General features: G+C 45.4%; 1 protein-coding gene across 1 annotated transcript; it reads left to right on the top strand.

The window, feature by feature from the left end:
- The first annotated feature begins 202 nt into the window (after positions 1 to 202).
- Positions 203 to 19,118, top strand: LOC140402836 (probable G-protein coupled receptor 139). Its single transcript, XM_072490458.1, has 2 exons — positions 203 to 272; positions 18,208 to 19,118. The coding sequence occupies exons 1-2, from the start codon at positions 203 to 205 to the stop codon at positions 19,116 to 19,118; spliced, it is 981 nt and encodes a 326-aa protein (XP_072346559.1).
- Positions 19,119 to 20,062: the final 944 nt, after the last annotated feature.

The raw sequence follows: 20,062 nt of genomic DNA on the forward strand, positions 1-20,062 counted from the left end.
GTGCTTGAATAATATTTTACATGCCTCGTTACGTGCAGTAAAATATGTTTGTTCAAGTGACTGCATCTAATAACGTTCGTCCAGGGTATAACAATGTCATCGGAGACTTTGATCTATTTAAATCAGCGCTCCCGCTAAGAGAAACTCCGAGTGCCGACTGGAATTGCGGATTCAGGAGAACTGACTATATTATTCGTCAATCATGGGATATTGGTTCATTCTTCCGATAGAGCGGATCTACTACCCTGCTCTCGCAGCAGTTGGAGTTCCTGGTAAGTACAAAATTAATCTTTTAATGATGTACAAATGTGTTTTTACAGTTGGTAATCCGTCCTTATCCGTCCTTCAAATGTCCGTTCTATCTATCATATAAATTCTAAACTGACTGAATCTCGCTTTCCTTCTCGCTATCGTTTTCTCCGTTAGAGATTAAATATTACTCAAAACTCCACAAGTGACCCGAATTAACCTGTGCAGTAAATAGGTGGAACAATATTTTTTTGCCAATTAAGTATTATCCAGACCAACGACATACGACCAACGAAGATTAAGAAAAACTGTTCATCTCTGATTTAAATGTCCCGCTCTTTAATCTTAATCAGTGATAAATAGGTATGGACAATCACACGAGAGGAAATACTATTTCTACATTCTGTTGGGTGCCTCAGCATTTATATGTATCAATCAAGTAGCCTCTTATTCTTCTTAATTCCAGCGAATAGAAGCCTAGCCAGTCCATGTTTTACTCAAAGAACAAAGGAAATTACAGCACAGGAATAGGTCCAGCCGGCGCCGATCCAGATCCTTTATCATTACCTGTCTTCTATTTTCCAAGGATCTACTTCCCTCTGTACCCCGCGCGATCATATATCTGTCAAGATGCATCTTAAATGAGGCTATCATGCGCACCTCTACCACCTCCGCTGGCAAAGCTTTCCAGGCACCCACCACCCTCTGTGTAAAACACTTTCCACGCACCTCTCCCTTCAACTTTTCCCCTCTCACCTTGAAATTGCTACTCCCACTCTTGGAAAAAGCTTGTTGCTATCCACCCTGTCCATACCTCTCATAATTGTGTAGACATCACTCAGCCCTCCCCCCCTCAACCTCCGCCTTTCCAACGAAAACAATCCTAATCTACCCAAACTTTCTTCATACCTAGCACCCTCCATACCAGGCAACATCCTGGTGAACCTCCTCTGCACTCTCTCTGAAGCATCCACATCCTTCTGGTAATGTGATGACCAGAACTGCACGCAGTATTCCAAATGTGGCCAAACCAAAGTCCGATACAACTGTGACATGACCTGCCGACTCTTGTACTCAATACCCCGTCCGATGAAGGCAAGCCTGCTGTATGCCTTCTTGACCACTCTATCGACCCGCGTTGCTACGTTCAGGGTAAAATGGACCTGAACTCCCAAATCTCTGTACATCAATTTTCCCCAGGACTCTTTCATTGACCGTACAGCCCGCTCTTGAATTAGATGACAATCCTGCCGTTCCAGGTATTAGTCTGTTAAAGCTTCTCTGACTTGCTTACAACTCATTCACATTTTTGCAGAGATGCTTCAGAATGATTTGTACGGGCTGAATGAGTGGGCATGTGCATGGTAGATACACTGTAATGTGGATAAATGTGAGGTTATCCACTGAGGTAGCAAAAGCGGGAAGGCAGATTATTACTTGAATTGTGTAAATTGGGAGCGCTGGATACCCCGTGAGACCTTGGTGTCGATGAGAGGAATCACACAGGTACAGCAGACAGTAAACCATTGAATTTACATGAAGAAGAAGGCCATTCGGCCAATCGAGTCTGCATCGGCTCTTGGAAAGAGCACCCTACCCAAGTCCACACCTCCATCACCCCATTACCCCATAACCCAGTAACCGCACACAACACTAAGGGCAATTTGGACACTAAGGGCAATTTAGCATGGCCAATCCACCTAACCTGCACATCTTTACACTTTGGGAGAAAACCGGAGCTCCCGGAGGAAACCCACGCATAGACGGGGAGAACATGCAGATTCCCACAGATCGTGACCCACGCCGGGAATCGAACCTGGACCGTGGAGCTGTTGAACAATTGTGCTAACCACTATGCTACCGTGCTTCCCTACCATTTTGTAAAGTGATTTTTTCGTCGAGTCAAACATTCTGAGTGATTGCACTTTTCTTTTCGTAGAATCACAACATCAACCTTTTATCTGTTACGAAATATTAGATCGTGCGATTTCATATTTTGTAATAACCTATAAAAAGAGACAGATTTTTAGAAGGCACTTGATAATGTACTCAGTGTACTATATGCATCCGTTTCTCGTCATCCAAAAGTATTTTAAAAAACTCCAACAAATTCACAGAACCATAGATCTTTACAGCATGGAAACAGGTCCATCGGCTCAGCTGGTCCGTGTCGCCCAGTTTCTATTACCAAGTTCGTCCCACTTGCATAAATTTGGCCCATAACCCTCTACCCACCCTGCCTATGTATCTGTCGAATGTCTTTTCAAAAGACAAAATCAGACCGTCTTCTACCACTGCCTCTGGCAGCCCGTTAGAGGTGCTCATTGCCCTCGATGTGAAGACATTTCTCCACTTGTCTCTTTTGATCTCTCTCCTCTCACCCTTAACCCAGCAAGGGAACCGTGGTTTACGAAAGCAGTCGAAACACATGTGAAGAGGAAGAAGGATGCTGATGTAAAGATGTTACATTAAGGTTCAGTTAAGGAGCTCGAGAGTTAAAGTTAGCTAGGAAGGACCAAAAGAGAGAGCTGAGAAGAGCCAGGAGGGGACATGAAAAGTCTTTGGCAGGTAGGATCAAGGATAACCCTAAATCTTTCTGTAGATATGTCACGAATAAACGAATGAATCAGGTAAGAGTAGGGCCAGTCAAGGGCAGTAGTGGGAAGTTGTGATTGGAGTCCGAAGAGATAGGAGAGGTTCTAAATGAATATTGTTCATCAGTATTCACACAGGAAAAGTCAATGTTGTCGAGGAGAATACTGAGGTTCAGGCTACTAGACTAGAAGGGCTTGAGGTTCATAAGGAGGAGGCGTTAGCATTTCTGGAAAGTGTGAAAATAGATAAGTCCCCTGGGCCGGATGGGATTTATCCAAGGATTCTCTGGGAAGCGAGGGAGGAGATTGCTGAGCCTTTGGCTTTAAACTTTAAGTCATCTTTGTCTACAGGAATAGTGCCAGAAGACTGGAAGATAGCAAATGTTGTCCCCTTGTTCAAGAAGGGGAATAGCGACAACCCCGGTAACTACAGACCAGTGAGCCTTACTTCTATAGTGGGCAAAATCTTGGAAAGGTGTATAAGAGATAGGATGTATAATCATCTGGAAATAAATAATTTGATTAGAGATAGTCAACACGGTTTTGTAAAGGGTGGGTCGTGCCTCACAAACCGTATTGAGTTCTTTGAGAAGGTGACCAAACAGGTGGATGAGGGTAAAGCAGGTGATGTGGTGTATATGGATTTCAGAAAAGCGTTTGATAAGGTTGGCTACTGCAGAAAATACGGAGGCATGGGATTCATGGTGATTTCGCAGTTTGGATCAGAAACTGGTTAGCTGGTAGAAGACAAAGGCTGGTGGTTGATGGGAAATGTTCAGACTGGAGTGCAGTTACTAGTTGTGTACCGCAAAGTTCTGTTTTGGGGCCACGGTAGCATTGTGGATAGCACAATTGCTTCACAGCTCCAGGGTTCCAGGTTCGATTCTGGCTGGGGTCACTGTCTGTGCGGTGTCTGCACATCCTCCCTGTGTGTGCGTGTGTTTTCTCCGGGTGCTCCGATTTCTTCCCACAGTCCAAAGATGTGCAGGTTAGGTGGATTGGCCATGATAAATTGCCCTTAGTGTTGGATGGGGTTACTGGGATAGGATAAAGGTGTTTACCTTGGGTAGGGTGCTCGTTCCAAGAGCCGGTGCAGAGTTGATGGGCCGAATGGCCTTCTTCTGCAGTGCAAATTCTATGATAATCTATGCTGTTTGTCATTTTTATAAATGACCTGGAGGAGGGCGTAGAAGGATGGGTGAGTAAATTTGCACTTGACACTAAACTCGGTGGAGTTGTGGACAGTGCGAAAGGATGTTACAAGTTACAGAGGGACCTAGAGAAGCTGCAGCGCTGGGCTGAGAGGTGGTAAATGGAGTTTAATGCAGAAAAGTGTGAGGTGATTCATTTTGGAAGGAAATGAAAAATGAAATGAAAATCACTTATTGTCACAAGTAGGCTTCAATGAAGTTACTGTGAAAAGCCCCTAGTCGTCACATTCCGGCGCCTGTTCGGGGAGGCTGTTACGGGAATTGAATCGTGCTGCTGGCCTGCCTTGGTCTGCTTTCAAGGCCAGCTATTTAGCTCTGTGCTAAACAGCCCTAATATCAGGAGGACAGAGTACTGGGCTAATGGTAAGATTCTTGGCAGTGTGGATGAGCAGAGAGATCTCGGTGTCCATGTACATAGATCCCTGAAAGTTGCCACCCAGGTTGAAATGGTTGTTAAGAAGGCGTACGGTGTGTTAGCTTTTGTTAGTAGAGGGATTGAGTTTCGGAGCCATGAGATCATGTTGCAGCTGTACAAAACTCTGGTGCGGCCGCATTTGGAGTATTGCGTGCAATTCTGTTCGCCGCATTATAGGAAGGATGTGGAAGCATTGGAAATGGTGCAGAGGAGATTTACCAGAATATTGCCTGGTATGGAGGGAAGATCTTATGAGGAAAGGCTGATGGACTTGTGGCTGTTTTCGTTAGAGAGAAGGTTAAGAGGTGACTTAATTGAGGTATAAAAGATGATCAGAGGATTGGATAGGGTGTACAGTGAGTGCCTTCTTCCTCGGGCGGTGAGGTCTAGCACGAGGGGACATTGCTTTAAGTTCAGTGGAGATAGATATAAGACTGATGTCAGATGTAGGTTCTTTACTCAGAGAGTAGTAAGGGCGTGGAATGCCCTGCCTGCAACAGTAGTGGACTCGCCAACACTAAGGGTATTTAAATGGTCAGTGGATAGACATACGGACGATAACGGAATAATGTAGATGGGTTTTAGAGTGGTTTCACAGGTCGGCGCAACATTGAGGGCCGAAGGGCCTGTACTGCGCTGTAATGTTCTATGTTCTATGCCCTCGAGTTCTATACTGCTCTACCTTTGGGAAGCGATCTCCACTATCTACCTTATTGATGCTCTTCGTTCTTTCATAGACCACTACAAGCTCACCCCTCAGCATCCTACGCTCCAGGGAAAATAGACCCAGCCTGTCCAGCCTCTCTTTATTACTCCGACCATCAAGTCCTGGTAGCATTCGCGTAAATCTCTCCTGCATTCTTACTAGATTAACAATATCCTTCCGATAATAGGGTGCATAGAACTGAACACAGTATTCCAAGTGTGGTCTTACGAATGTCTCGTACACCTGCAACAAGACGTGCCAACTCCTGCAATCAATATTCTGACCAATAAAACCTCGCATACTGAATGCCGTATTCACTAACCTGCCCACCTGCGACTCTAGCTTAAAGGAGCTATGAACCTGTATCACTAGATCTCTTTGTTCTATAACTTCCACCAACACCCTACCGTTAACTGAGTAGGTCCTGCCCTGATTTCATCTACCAAAATGCATTACCTCGCATTTAAAGCAAAAGGTGCAGAGGATACTGGAAGTCTGCAGAGGGATTTGGATAGGCTAAGTGAATGGGTTAGGGTCTGGCAGATGGAATACAATGTTGACAAATGTGAGGTTATCCATTTTGGTAGGAATAACAGCAAAAGGGATTATTATTTATATGATAAAATATTAAAACATGCTGCTGTGCAGAGAGACCTGGGTGTGCTCGTGCATGGGTCGCAAAAAGTTGGTTGTCAGGTGCAACAGGTGATTAAGAAGGCAAATGGAATGTTGTCCTTCATTGCTAGAGGGATGGAGTTTAAGACTAGGGAGGTTCTGCTGCAATTGTATAAGGTGTTAGTGAGGCCACACCTGGAGTATTGTGTTCAGTTTTGGTCTCCTTCCTTGAGAAAGGATGTTGTGGCACTATAGGGTGTGCAGAGGGGATTCACTAGGTTAATCCCAGAGCTGATGGGGGTTGGATTACGAGGAGAGGTTGAGTAGACTGGGACTGTACTCGTTGGAATTTAGAAGGATGAGGGAGGATCTTATAGAAACATATAAGATTATGAAGGGAATAGATAGGATAGATGCGGGCAGGTTGTTTGCACTGGCGGGTGACAGCAGAACTAGGGGGCATAGCCACAAAATAAGGGGAAGTAGATTTAGGACTGAGTTTAGGAGGAACTTCTTCACCCAAAGGGTTGTGAATCAATGGAATTCCTTGCCCAGTGAAGCAGTAGAGGCTCCTTCATTAAATGTTTTTAAGATAAAGATCGATAGTTTTTTGAAGAATAAATTGTTATGGTGTTCGAGCCGGAAAGTGGAGCTGAGTCCACAAAAGATCAGCCATGATCTCATTGAATGGTGGAGCAGGCTCGAGGGGCCAGATGGCCTACTCCTGCTCCTAGTTCTTATGTTCTTATTCAAGTTAAACTCCATCTGCCATTCCTCAGCCCAGTGGCACAATTGGTCAATATCCTGTTGCAATCGAATGTAACATTCTTCACTATCCACGGTGCCACCAATCTTGGTGTCATCTGCAAACTTACTGACGATGCCTCCTACATTTTCATCCAAATCATTTCGATATATCACAAATAATAGTGGACCCAGCAACGTTCCCTGAGGCACACCGCTTGCCACAGGCCGACAGTTTCAAAAACAACCCTCCATATCCACCTATTGGCTTCGGCCACAAAGCCAATTTGTTTATAGAATTGGGAACCTCGCCCTGGATTCCGTGAGATTTAACCTTTTGCAACAAACTACCATGCGGTACCTTGCAAATGCTTTGCAAAAGTCTATGTAGACCACATCAACCGCAGTGCCCTAATCTACCTTCTCAGTTACCCCTTCAAGAAACTCGATCAAATTGGTGAGACAGGACTTTTCCATCATAAAGCCATGCTGACTTTCCCCGATTAGCCCACGCCTGTTTAAATGACTGTATGTCCTGTCTCAGAATACTTTCAAACAATTTACCTATTACAGACGTAAGCCTCAACGATCGGTAGTTCCCGGGCTTACCTTACAGCCATTCTTAAACAAGGGCACAACATTTGCTCCCCTCAAATCTGCAAGCACCTCTTCGTGGCTGACGATGATTTAAATATCTCAGCTCGGGGGCCGGCAATTTCCTCCCTAGGCTCCCACAGCGACCTAGGATTCATTTCGGCACGGCAGCACAGTGGTTAGCACAGTTTGTTCACAGCTCCAGGGTACCAAGTTCGATTTGCGGCTTGGGTCACTGTCTGTGCGGAGTTTGCGCGTTCTCCCCGTGTCTGGCGTAGGTTCCCTCCGGCTGCTCCGGTTTCCTCCCACAGTCCAAAGATGTGCAGGTTAGGTGGATTGGCAATGTTAAATTGCACTTAGTGTCCAAAAAAGTTTAGATTCTTGGTTCCGGGGATAGGGTGGAGATGTGGACTTAATAAGTGCCGGTACAGACTCGATGGGCCGAATTGCACTGTATATTCTATGATTTCATCAGGTCCCGCGGATTTGTCTATCTCGATGCGCTTTCATATCTCCAGCACCTCCTTCTCTGCAATATGTACATTCCTCAAGACATCCAGTTCCTCCCTCCCCCCCCCCCCCCCCCAATTTCCCTAACATTCGTACCATTCTCAACAGTAAATACTGAAGAGATACATTCATTTAGGACCTCTCCCATACCTTGTGGATCCGCACACATGTGACCCTGAAGAGGCCTACATTCTCCTTAGTCAATCTTTTGCCCTTTGTGTATCTGTGAAAGCTCTTTGGATTTGCCTTTGCCTTATCTGCCAAGATAATCTCATGTCTCATTTATGCCCTCCTGACTTCTGTCTTAACTCTACTTCGACAAACCCTACACTCTTCAAGGTAATCCACTTGATATCAGCAGCCTGTGGATGTCATCTGCCTCCTTTGACATGGCATCAATATCCCGAGTCATCCAGTGTTCCCTCCCTCTACCTGCCTTCCCCGCCACTCTGAGGGATGTGCTGAGCTTTAACCCTTGCTAACACACTTTTTAACGCCTCCCACTTACCAGATGTACCCTCACCTGTAAACCGGTTCCCCCAATCAACGTTTTGAAAGTTCAAGCCTAATACCATCGAAATTGGCCTTGCTACAATTTAGAATTTTACCTTTTGGGCCAGAACTATCATTCTCCATAGCAACTTAAACTAATGGAATTATGATCACTGGTCCTAAAGTGATCCCTCACTTCCGTCACCCGTCCTTCCTTATTTCCCAAGAGGAGGTCACGTTTCGCCCCGCTCTGGTCGGGCCATCCTCAAATTGAATGAGGAATTCTTCCTGAATACACTCAACAAATTTCTCTCCATTCAAACAGCTCGTGCATGGCTGTCCCAGTTAATGTTGAGAAAGTAAATGTCCCCTACTATTACCACCCTATTTCCCCGGCAGCTATCTGAAATGTCTTTACATATTTCCTTGTCGAATTTCGGCTGGCTCTTTGCGGGGCTATAGTACAGTCCTATCAAAGTGATCTCACGCTTCTTATTTAATAGTTCCTCCAATATAGACTCAGTGGATGAACCCTCGGATATATCATCTCTCAGTACTGCCGTGATGTTGTTCCTAATCAAAGACGCAACTCTCCCTCCGCTCCCAGCACCTGTTGTATCTTTCCTATAGTATCTGTATCCCGGAACATTGAGCTGCCAGTCCTAGTCCTCCTTTTGCCATGTTTCAGTAATAATTATGATATCCCAGTCCCATGCACCTATTCATGCCATGAGTTAATCTGCCGTGTCCATTTGGCCTCTTGCATTGAAATAAATACATTTCAATCTGTTTATCTGCCATCCACTTTTCTCCTTAATAGCATTTGCTTGTAACCCTTCTTTGCAACCCTCTGACTTCATGCATTGGTTCCCACTCCGTGCCATGAATTGACTCATCATTATTTCTCTGTCAGTGAAATATTTTGACTTTCCTTAATTCACTTGAAATTATCTGTTTGGATTTACCCTGCTATAATGAGTTTCGTAATAACATCTGATATTCTCAATATCACAGATGTTAAATTAACCTGCCCACATTTTACTGCTTTCCCTATCCCTCCCTATTTTAATTATTGTGTTAACATTCTACATGTTGCAACCTAATCGGACGTTCACAGAATGTGTGGATATTTGTGAAATGAGAATACATCTGTCAAGTATCTCATTGGGCTGTTATTTTAAGAATGAACTCCACAAGGACCTGGACAGTTGCTAACCAAACCTCTAACAATTTCACAATCCCACTACCCCTGTGATTGGCGTTTTCTGGATGTGATCGCTTAGATTAAACTTACTTGTTGTAAATTGTGCAGAATATATTTGTTCAGCTCACCTTTCAGGCACTTAGTTTCCGTTAATAATTCGCCAGATTTACTTTCTGGTGCAGCACGCTTATTTTCATAACCCGTTTATTTCTTAATTATAAATAAGATCGTGCCATCAGTATGTTTATATTTTCGCTACCTTTATCGCATATTCGAATTATACTGTCCTTATTATCATTAATTGATTTATTTTCCTCGAATTTACTGCACAATTATCCGACGTATGCCCAACATTGCACAAGTAAGATTGTCGGAACACAAGTGCCAGCAATGACCATCTCTAAGAAGAGACAAACTCGGTGGTATTACTGTGACTGAATCTGAACATCCTCGGGGTTGTCATTGCCAGAAACTGTGCTGGACAAACGATACAAATACTTGCCTTGATTAGTGCATTATGTGGAGATGCCGGCTTTGGACACATTCAAGAAATCTTACACAAGGTTAAAATCCAACAGATTTGTTTGGAATCACTAGCTTTTGGAGAGCAGCTCCTTCATCAAGTGAGTGAAGAGGAGGGGTCTACAAATCCATATATGGACAAAGTCAATGATTGAAGATGATTATTTGAGTCCGAGTATTTGCAGATATCTAAATCCTTACAGGTCCAGTTGGTGCGACAGGAGATAGGGAGAATCACACGTTAAAGAGGTGTGAATTGTCTCAAGCCAGGAGAGTTGGTAGGATTTCCCAAGCCCAGGCCAGATGGTGGGGGATGAATGTAATCAAGGATCCAATGTCCCGGTTGAGGCCGTACCCATGCGTGCGGAACTTGCCTATCGGTTTCCGCTCGGCAAACGCTTACACGGAGATCAGAGGCTGACTGCCCTAGACTGTGGAAGTGTTCCCCGACTAGAAGGGAACAATCCTGCCTGGCGATTGTCGCGCGATGTCCATTCATCTGTTGTCGCAGTGTCTGCATGGTCTCGTCAATGTACCACGATTCGGGACATCCTTTCCTGCAGCGGATGAGGTAGACAACGTTGTCTAAAGTTGCAAAATGATTGCTTCTTTCGAGAGCCCAAACCAGCAACCAGCAGGGAATGATCCAGAGGGCATTCCGGGAAGCAGGAAACAAGCTAGGGAGCACGCTGGGAAGGTAGAGGGCATAATATCCTACCTTAGAACATAGAACATAGAACAATACAGCGCAGTACAGGCCCTTCGGCCCACGATGTTGCACCGAAACAAAAGCCATCTAACCTACACTATGCCATTATCATCCATATGTTTATCCAATAAACTTTTAAATGCCCTCAATGTTGGCGAGTTCACTACTGTAGCAGGTAGGGCATTCCACGGCCTCACTACTCTTTGCGTAAAGAACCTACCTCTGACCTCTGTCCTATATCTATTACCCCTCAGTTTAAAGTTATGTCCCCTCGTGCCAGCCATATCCATCCGCGGGAGAAGGGTCTCACTGTCCACCCTATCCAACCCCCTGATCATTTTGTATGCCTCTATTAAGTCTCCTCTTAACCTTCTTCTCTCCAACGAAAACAACCTCAAGTCCATCAGCCTTTCCTCATAAGATTTTCCCTCCATACCAGGCAACATCCTGGTAAATCTCCTCTGCACCCGCTCCAAAGCCTACACGTCCTTCCTATAATGCGGTGACCAGAACTGTACGCAATACTCCAAATGCGGCCGTACCAGAGTTCTGTACAGCTGCAACATGACCTCCCGACTCCGGAACTCAATCCCTCTACCAATAAAGGCCAACACTCCATAGGCCTTCTTCACAACCCTATCAACCTGGGTGGCAACTTTCAGGGATCTATGTACATGGACACCTAGATCCCTCTGCTCATCCACACTTTCAAGAACTTTACCATTAACCAAATATTCCGCATTCCTGTTATTCCTTCCAAAGTGAATCACCTCACACTTCTCTACATTAAACTCCATTTGCCACCTCTCAGCCCAGCTCTGCAGCTTATCTATATCCCTCTGTAACCTGCTACATCCTTCCACACTATCGACAACACCACCGACTTTAGTATCGTCTGCAAATTTACTCACCCACCCTTCTGCGCCTTCCTCTAGGTCATTGATAAAAATGACAAACAGCAACGGCCCCAGAACAGATCCTTGTCGTACTCCACTTGTGACTGTACTCCATTCTGAACATTTCCCATCAACCACCACCCTCTGTCTTCTTTCAGCTAGCCAATTTCTGATCCACATCTCTAAATCACCCTCAATCCCCAACCTCCGTATTTTTTGCAATAGCCTACCGTGGGGAACCTTATCAAATGCTTTGCTGAAATCCATATACACCACATCAACTGCTCTACCCTCGTCTACCTGTTCAGTCACCTTCTCAAAGAACTCAATAAGGTTTGTGAGGCATGACCTACCCTTCACAAAGCCATGCTGACTATCCCTGATCATATTATTCCTATCTGGATGATTATAAATCTTGTCTCTTATAATCCCCTCCAAGACTTTACCCACTACAGACGTGAGGCTCACAGGTCTATAGTTGCCGGGGTTGTCTCTGCTCCCCTTTTTGAACAAAGGGACCACATTTGCTGTCCTCCAGTCCTCTGGCACTATTCCTGTAGCCAATGATGACATAAAAATCAAAGCCAAAGGTCCACCAATCTCTTCTCTGGCCTCCCATAGAATCCTAGGATAAATCCCATCAGGTCCCGGGGACTTATCTATTTTCAGCCTGTCCAGAATTGCCAACACCTCTTCCCTACGTACCTCAATGCCATCTATTCTATTAGCCTGGGGCTCAGCATTCTCCTCCACAACATTATCTTTTTCCTGAGTGAATACTGACGAAAAATATTCATTTTGTATCTCGCCTATCTCTTCAGACTCCACACACAATTTCCCATCCCTGTCCTTGACTGGTCCTACTCTTTCCCTAGTCATTCGCTTATTCCTGACATACCTATAGAAAGCTTTTGGGCTTTCCTTGATCCTTCCTGCCAAATACTTCTCATGTCCCCTCCTTGCTCGTCTTAGCTCTCTCTTTAGATCCTTCCTCGCTACCTTGTAACTATCCATCGCCCCAACCGAAACTTCACACTTCATCTTCACATAGGACTCCTACTTCCTCTTAACAAGAGATTCCACTTCCTTGGTAAACCACGGTTCCCTCGCTCGACGCCTTCCTCCCTGTCTGACCGGTACATACTTATCAAGAACACGCATATGCTGATCCTTGGACAAGCCCCACTTATCCAGTGTGCCCAACACTTGCAGCCTACTTCTCCACCTTATCCCCCCCCCAAGTCACGTCTAATGGCATCATAATTGCCCTTCCCCCAGCTATAACTCTTGCCCTGCGGTGTATACTTATCCCTTTCCATCATTAACGTAAACGTCACCGAATTGTGGTCACTGTCCCCAAAGTGCTCTCCTACCTCCAAATCCAACACCTGGCCTGGTTCATTACCCAAAGCCAAATCCAACGTGGCCTCGCCTCTTGTTGGCCTGTCAACATATTGTTTCAGGAAACCCTCCTGCACACACTGTACAAAAAACGACCCATCTATTGTACTCGAACTATATCTTTTCCAGTCAATATTTGGAAAGTTAAAGTCTCCCATAATAACTACCCTGTTACTTTCGCTCATATCCAGAATCATCTTCGCCATCCTTTCCTCTACATCCCTAGAACTATTAGGAGGCCTATAAAAAACTCCCAACAGGGTGACCTCTCCTTTCCTGTTTCTAACTTCAGCCCATACTACCTCGGAAGAAGAGTCCCCATCTAGCATCCTCTCCGCCACCGTAATACTGCTCTTGACTAGCAGCGCCACACCTCCCCCTCTTTTGCCTCCTTCTCTGAGATTACTAAAACACCTAAACCCCGGAACCTGCAACATCCATTCCTGTCCCTGCTCTATCCATGTCTCCGAAATGGCCACAACATCGAAGTCCCAGGTACCAACCCACGCTGCCAGCTCCCCTACCTTGTTTCGTATACTCCTGGCATTGAAGTAGACACACTTCAAACCACCTACCTGAACACTGGCCCCCTCCTGCGACGTCAAATCTGTGCTCCTGACCTCTATACTCTCATTCTCCCTTACCCTAAAACTACAATCCAGGTTCCCATGCCCCTGCTGCATTAGTTTAAACCCCCCAAAGAGCACTAACAAATCTCCCCCCCCCCAGGATATTTGTGCCCCTCAGGTTCAGATGTAGACCATCCTGTCTGTAGAGGTCCCACCTTCTCTAGAAAGAGCCCCAGTTATCCAAAAATCTGAATCCCTCCCGCCTGCACCATCCCTGTAGCCACGTGTTTAAATGCTCTCTCTCCCTATTCCTCATCTCACTATCACGTGGCACGGGCAACAACCCAGAGATAACAACTCTGTTTGTTCTAGTTCTGAGCTTCCATCCTAGCTCCCTGAAAGCCTGCCTGACATCCTTGTCCCCTTTCCTACCTATGTCGTTGGTACCAATGTGGACCAGACTTGGGGCTGCTCCCCCTCCCCCCTAAGGACCCGGAAAACACGATCCGAGACATCACGTACCCTTGCACCTGGGAGGCAACATACCAAACGTGAGTCTCTCACGCTCCCACAAAATCTCCTATCTGTGCCCCTGACTATAGAGTCCCCAATTACTAATGCTCTGCTCCTCTCCCCCCTTCCCTTCTGAGCAACAGGGACAGACTCCGTGCCAGAGGCCCGTACCCCATGGCTTACCCCTGGTAAGTCGTCCTTAGTTAACGCAATATCAATTAGAGTGGTGCAGTGCTCTGACTCTGAGGTATGGCAGGTCCGGGAGGCTTTCGCATCCCGGATGGCTACATTTGAAGAAAGTGCACCTAACTGGGGCTCCTCACAGACCTCGTGGTTCGGTTGGAGCAGCAGTTGGGTGCACTTAGGAGCATGCAGGTGGCGGGAAGCTTCACAGATAGCAGTTATACAAATGTGGTCACACCCAAGGTGCAGGCAGAGAGATGGGTGACCACCAGAAGGGGAAGTCAGTTAGTGCAAGAACCCTTTGCTGTTATCCCCCTCTCTAACAGGTTTGGATACTGTTGGGGAGAATAGCCTATCAGGGGAAAACAGCAGCAGCCAGAGCAGTGGCACCACAGCTGTTTCTGATGTTCAGCAGAGAGGGTCAAAGCGCAGAAGAGCAATACGCATAGGGGACTCTATAGTCAGGGGCAGAGATAGGCGCTTCTGTTGACGTGAAATAGACTCCAGGATGGTATGTTGTCTCCCTGGTGCCAGGGTCCAGGATGTCTCAGAACGCGAAGAGGGCATCCTGAAGAGGGAGAGCAAACAGGCAGAGGTCGTGGTACATGTTGGTACTAACGGCATAGGCAGGATGGGGGTTGAGGTCCTGCATCAGGAGTTGAGAGAGCTAGGCAGAAAGTTAAAAGACAGGACCTCAAGGTTTTTAATCTCGGGATTACTCCATGTGCCACGTTCCAGTGAGGTTAGAAATAGGAAGATAGAGAAGCTAAACACGTGACTAAACAGCTGGTGTAGGAGGGTGGGTTTCAGTTATCTGGACCACTGGGAGCTCCTCCGGGGCAGGTGCGACCTGTACAAGGAGGACGAGTTGCATCTAAATTGGAGAGACATAAATATCCTGGACGCGAGGTTTGCGAGTGTCACATGGGACGGTTTAAACTAGTATGGCAGGGGGGTGAGTACCAGAGCAATAGGACAGAAGGTTGAAAGTTTGAGGGAGAACTAGGAAAAAGGGCCACTATGGCTCCGAGGAAGAGCAGGGAGTGAGATATTGCTCAAGACAGAATCATAGAGTTTACAGAATCATAGAATTTACAGTGCAGAATGAAGCCATTCGGCCCATCGAGTCTGCACCGGCTCTTTGAAAGAGCGCCCTACCCAAGCGCACACCCTATCCCCTAACCCAGTGACCCCACCCAACACTTAGGTAAATTTTGGACACTAAGGGCAATTTAGCATGGCCAATCCACCTAACCTGCATATCTTTGGACTGTGGGAGGAAACCGGATCACCCGGAGGAAAAGCACGCAGACACGGGGAGAACGTGCAGACTCCGCACAGACAGTGACCCAAGCCGGGAATCGAACCTGGGACCCTGGAGCTGTGAAGCAATTGTGCTAATCACCATTCGACCGCGCTGCCCAAAAACAGCGGGACTGGTGCCCTGAAATGCATATGTTTTAATGCAAGATGTTGAACAGGTAAGGCAGATGAACTTAGAGCGTGGATTACTGCTTGGAACGATAATGTTGTTGCCATTACAGGGACCTGGTCGTGGGAAGGACAGTATTGGCAGCTAAACGTTCCAGCATTTAGATGTTTCAGGCGGGATAGAGGGGGATGTAAATGGGGTGGAGGAGTTGCGCTACTGGTTAGGGAGAATATCACAGCCTGTACTGCTGGAGGACACGTCAGAGGGCAGCGTGTCTATATGGGTAGTGATCTGGAATAAGAAGGGTGCAGTCACAATGTTGGGGGTTTACTACAGGCCACCCAACTGCCAGTGGGAGATAGAGGAACGGATAGGTAGACAGATTTTGGAAAGGAGTAAAAGCAACAGGGTTGTGATGGGAGACTTTAACTTCCCCAATATTGACTGAGACTCTCTTTGTCCTAGGTATTTTGACGGAACAGAGTTTGTAAGGAACATCCAGGAGGGCTTCTTTAAACAAGATGTAGATAGTCCAACTAGGGAAGGGGCTGTACCTGACCTTGTTTTGGGGAATGAGCCAGGCCAGGTTGTAGAAGTTTCAGCAGGGGAGAATTTCGGGAACAGTGTCCACAATTCAGTAAGTTTATAAATACTGGTGGACAAGGATATGAGTGATCCGAGGGTGAATTGGTAAATTGGGGAAAGGCTAATTATAATAATATTAGGCGGGTACTGAACACTCTAGATTGGGGCGGATGTTTGAGGGTAAATCAACATGTGGCATGTGGGAGGCTTTCAAATGTCAGTTGAAAGGAATTCCGGACCGGCATGTTCCTGTGAGGAAGAAGGAGAAATATGGTAAATTTTGGAAACCTTGGATGCCCAGAGATATTGTCGGCCTCGTCAAAAAAAAAAGGAGGCATCTGTCAGGGCTAGAAGACTGGGAACAGACGAAGCCTGTGTGGAAAAAAAAGGAAAGTAGGAAAGAACTTAAGCGAGCAGTCAGGAGGGCTAAAAGGGGTCACGAAAAGTCATTGGCAAATAGGGTTAAGGAAAACCCCAAAGCTTTTTCCACGTACATTATAAACAAGAAGGTAGCCAGTGAAAGGTTGGCCCACTGAAGGACAGAGGAGGGAATCTGAGTGGAACCTGAGGAAAGGGGCGAGGTACTAAATGAATACTTTGCATCAGTATTCACCAAAAATAAGAAATTGGTGCATGTTGAGTCTGGAGGAGGGTGTGTAGATAGCGTGAGTCACATTGAGATCCCCAAAGACGAGATGTTGGGCGTCTTGAAAAATATTAAGGTGGTAAGTCCCCAGGGCCTGATGGGATCAACCTCAGAATACTGAAGGAGGCATGAGAGGAAATTGCTGAAGCCATGACAGAAATCTTTGGATCCTCACTGTCTTCAGGTGATGTCCCGGAGGACTGGAAAATAGCCAATGTTGTTACTTTGTTTAAGAAGGGTAGCAAGGATAATCCAGGGAACTACAGGCCGGTGAGCCTTACGTCAGTGGTAGGGAAATTACTGGAGAGAATTCTTCGAGATGTTGTCTGTATGGACTTCAGTAACGCCTTTTACACAGAGGGTGGTGGGTGCTTGTAACTCGCTGCCGGAGGAGGTAGTGGAAGAAGGGGCATGTTCCTGCGCTATACTTTGCTTCGTTCATTGTTTTTTCTTCTTTATAAGTTGAACACAACAGCCTTTGCCTTATTTTCCTTGCCCCTATTTACAAAGACCAGAAATCTATACCCTTTATTAAACGTCCTCCTCCCCTATTAGCAATGGTCCGTGAAGAGATACTCCCTCATCGCTGTGCACCTGATAGAGGGCAGGGATTTAAAGGGATTTGCAATGGAACCACATAAATCGTTCTCGATCAAGGAGCGGTTGAAGTCGAGAATGTGGTGGATTCGAGTTCAATCGGGGCATTTAAGAGTATATTGGATAATTATTTGAATAGAAACAATGTGCAGCGGTATGTGGAAAAGGCAGGGGAATGGCACGTGTAGCCGGTGCAGAAAGAAGGGGCTGAGCGGTCCAGTAACAATTCTGTGACTCTGTGAAATCTGAAACCAAGAGTTTTGCTTTCCAAGCATTTTATGTCCCTTGTGTCGTCTTCCTCCCTTCGTTATTTCCGATTTCCAGTCGCCTCGTGCTGTGATCAGTCATTATATACATTATGTGACATTCCCCATGAATTTCCTGAACAGTCGCCATTAATTATTTATGTGACACTCACTTCAAATGTATTACTTAAGTTTGTTCCTTTTTCCGTTATGCCCACTTATCTAATTCTGCAGGAGTTGATTGTGTTTTTCAATATGTATCGCATTCCATATATAGATGACTGCATAGATGCAGCGGGAAATCATTGAATTTCTTAACATTTCATTTCACTGACTTTACCCTGCAATCGAGAGTGACGCAGGGTACTGGTATATTCAGAAATTGGCTTCTATAACCTGCGGCATGACTGCTATTCATAAAAGTTAACACCCAAAGTATCCTAGGCAAGTGAACAGGAATACGTCCCCTCACTCAAATGCACACTTTATAGAATCAGGTGTTTATAATTATATTGATTGATCAATAACTGTATGTTTCATTCCACTCTTTCTTCCCTCGCTCTTTTTTTTTATAGTTAACTTGATTGCGATTGTGATACTGACCCAGGGAACGTGTGGTCTCTCCAAATGTATCACCGCTTACATGCTGGCAATGGTGGTGACGGATCTATTGGTCATTCTCACTGAGGCCATATTATTTCGGATTGGTTATCAATTTCACCCTGGCTCTTTACTCTCCCTTACCCCTGCCTGCAGTGTTGTTGCGGTTCTGACTCGTGCTTCCAGAGATAGCTCGGTTTGGTTAACCGTCAGTTTCTCCTTTGATCGATTCATTGCTATTTGTTGCCAAAAGCAGAAAACAAAATATTGCACGAAGAGAACCGCGGCTGCAATTATAGCAACAATATGCATTTTGCTGAGTTTGAAAAGCACTGTTTGGTACTTTATATATGAGCCTCAAGAGATAATCGACAATACACCGTGGTTTTGTTCTGTTAAGCTAAGCTACTTTACTGAGCCAGGGTGGTTGGCCTTTGATTGGTTTGATGTAATTTTAACCCCAATTCTCCCATTCCTTTTAATATCACTGCTCAATACTCTGACAGTCAGACACATATTAGTGGCCAACGGTGTCCGTAAAAGACTGAGGGGTCAGAACAAGGCCGAGAAACACAATGACCCTGAGATGGTGAGCAGAAAGAAGTCCGTTATTTTGCTTTTCACAATTTCAGGCAGTTTCATTCTTTTGTGGTTGCCGTGTGTTGTGGAATTCTTATATTATAACATTGCAGACACAACATTCTTGGATTACACTTATGCATTAAACAGCTTTGCCCGTATCGGATTTATGCTGCAGAATTTAAGTTCCTGCACAAATACGTTTATCTACGGCGTGACTCAGGGCAGATTCAGAGAGCAGTTCATGAATGTGCTGAAATATCCGATTATCGCCATTGTCAAATTAGTTAACAATAAAAACATCTGATCTCCGTACAGCAGAAAATCGCCCGTTCCCACGTCACATTGTGCAGTTGAAATAAATTATAATATAAATATGAAATGTCTCCAGAGCCTTGTTAGCATTTCTTTCGGATATTCCTCCATTTTTGATTCAGCTGTCGTGACGTTTTCTTGCTGATGTACTGCACAGAGCTTTATTTTTGTCAGTTCTTCCAGAACATGCAGCAAACCACGTGTACCATTAACAATGATGTCGCATTATGGTAAATAAGAGGAGCTCAGATGTGCTTTAAAGTACGTGAGCAATAGTTTACCGATAGAGTTGTAAGATCTTAACTGCCGGACGTTCGTGATCCTATTTACACTAATCGGAATGTTAAACTGATGTGAGCATTCGGAATTTAATGCATAAAGTTTTTCGTAAGTTTCATACCGTTATGAGCATTGAACTCGCTGTATTCGCGATGTGCCAGATGTTCTGGCTGGGTTTCGATCTGCAGATCCTGTCGTGCGGGAAATGGACTTCGCGTTGCAGGTCCTGACCTGCTCATCCACACGTTTGTTAATGTGGTAAACCAAACTAAGTTCACACAGTTAATTTGGGGGAAATAACTACTTTTATTGAGGATTTTATTCACTGACGAGAATAACGGAATCATTGAGGGTTTACATCATTTTCTGATGTAATTTGGGAGTCCCCAAAGGGCCACTCGATAAAAAATGGCTTTGCGCCGGCTGTCAAAATGATGACTGCGAGGGATGGGGTTTGATGCTGTGGTGGGAAAGTGGGACAAAGTTTGATTTCATCATGGCAGAGCGCCGTGGACATAAGGTGGGACCAGAACTCTGTCGGAGCAGGAGACGACCACAATGGGGGCGTCAGCAAAGGCAAAAAAAAATATTTCTGCTGTCCAACCTGAAAACAATGCATGAGCTTAAATCCTGTTGACAAATGAATCAAATCCGTAT

This window comes from Scyliorhinus torazame, chromosome 26, assembly GCF_047496885.1.
Source record: "Scyliorhinus torazame isolate Kashiwa2021f chromosome 26, sScyTor2.1, whole genome shotgun sequence".
Classification (NCBI taxonomy): domain Eukaryota; kingdom Metazoa; phylum Chordata; class Chondrichthyes; order Carcharhiniformes; family Scyliorhinidae; genus Scyliorhinus; species Scyliorhinus torazame.

Bases quoted from the DNA above. Each gene is read 5' to 3' on its own strand.
- LOC140402836 (XM_072490458.1), top strand. From the start codon at position 203: ATGGGATATTGGTTCATTCTTCCGATAGAGCGGATCTACTACCCTGCT. The intron at 273-18,207 runs GTAAGTACAAAA...TTTTTTTTATAG, and splicing joins CGCAGCAGTTGGAGTTCCTG to TTAACTTGATTGCGATTGTG.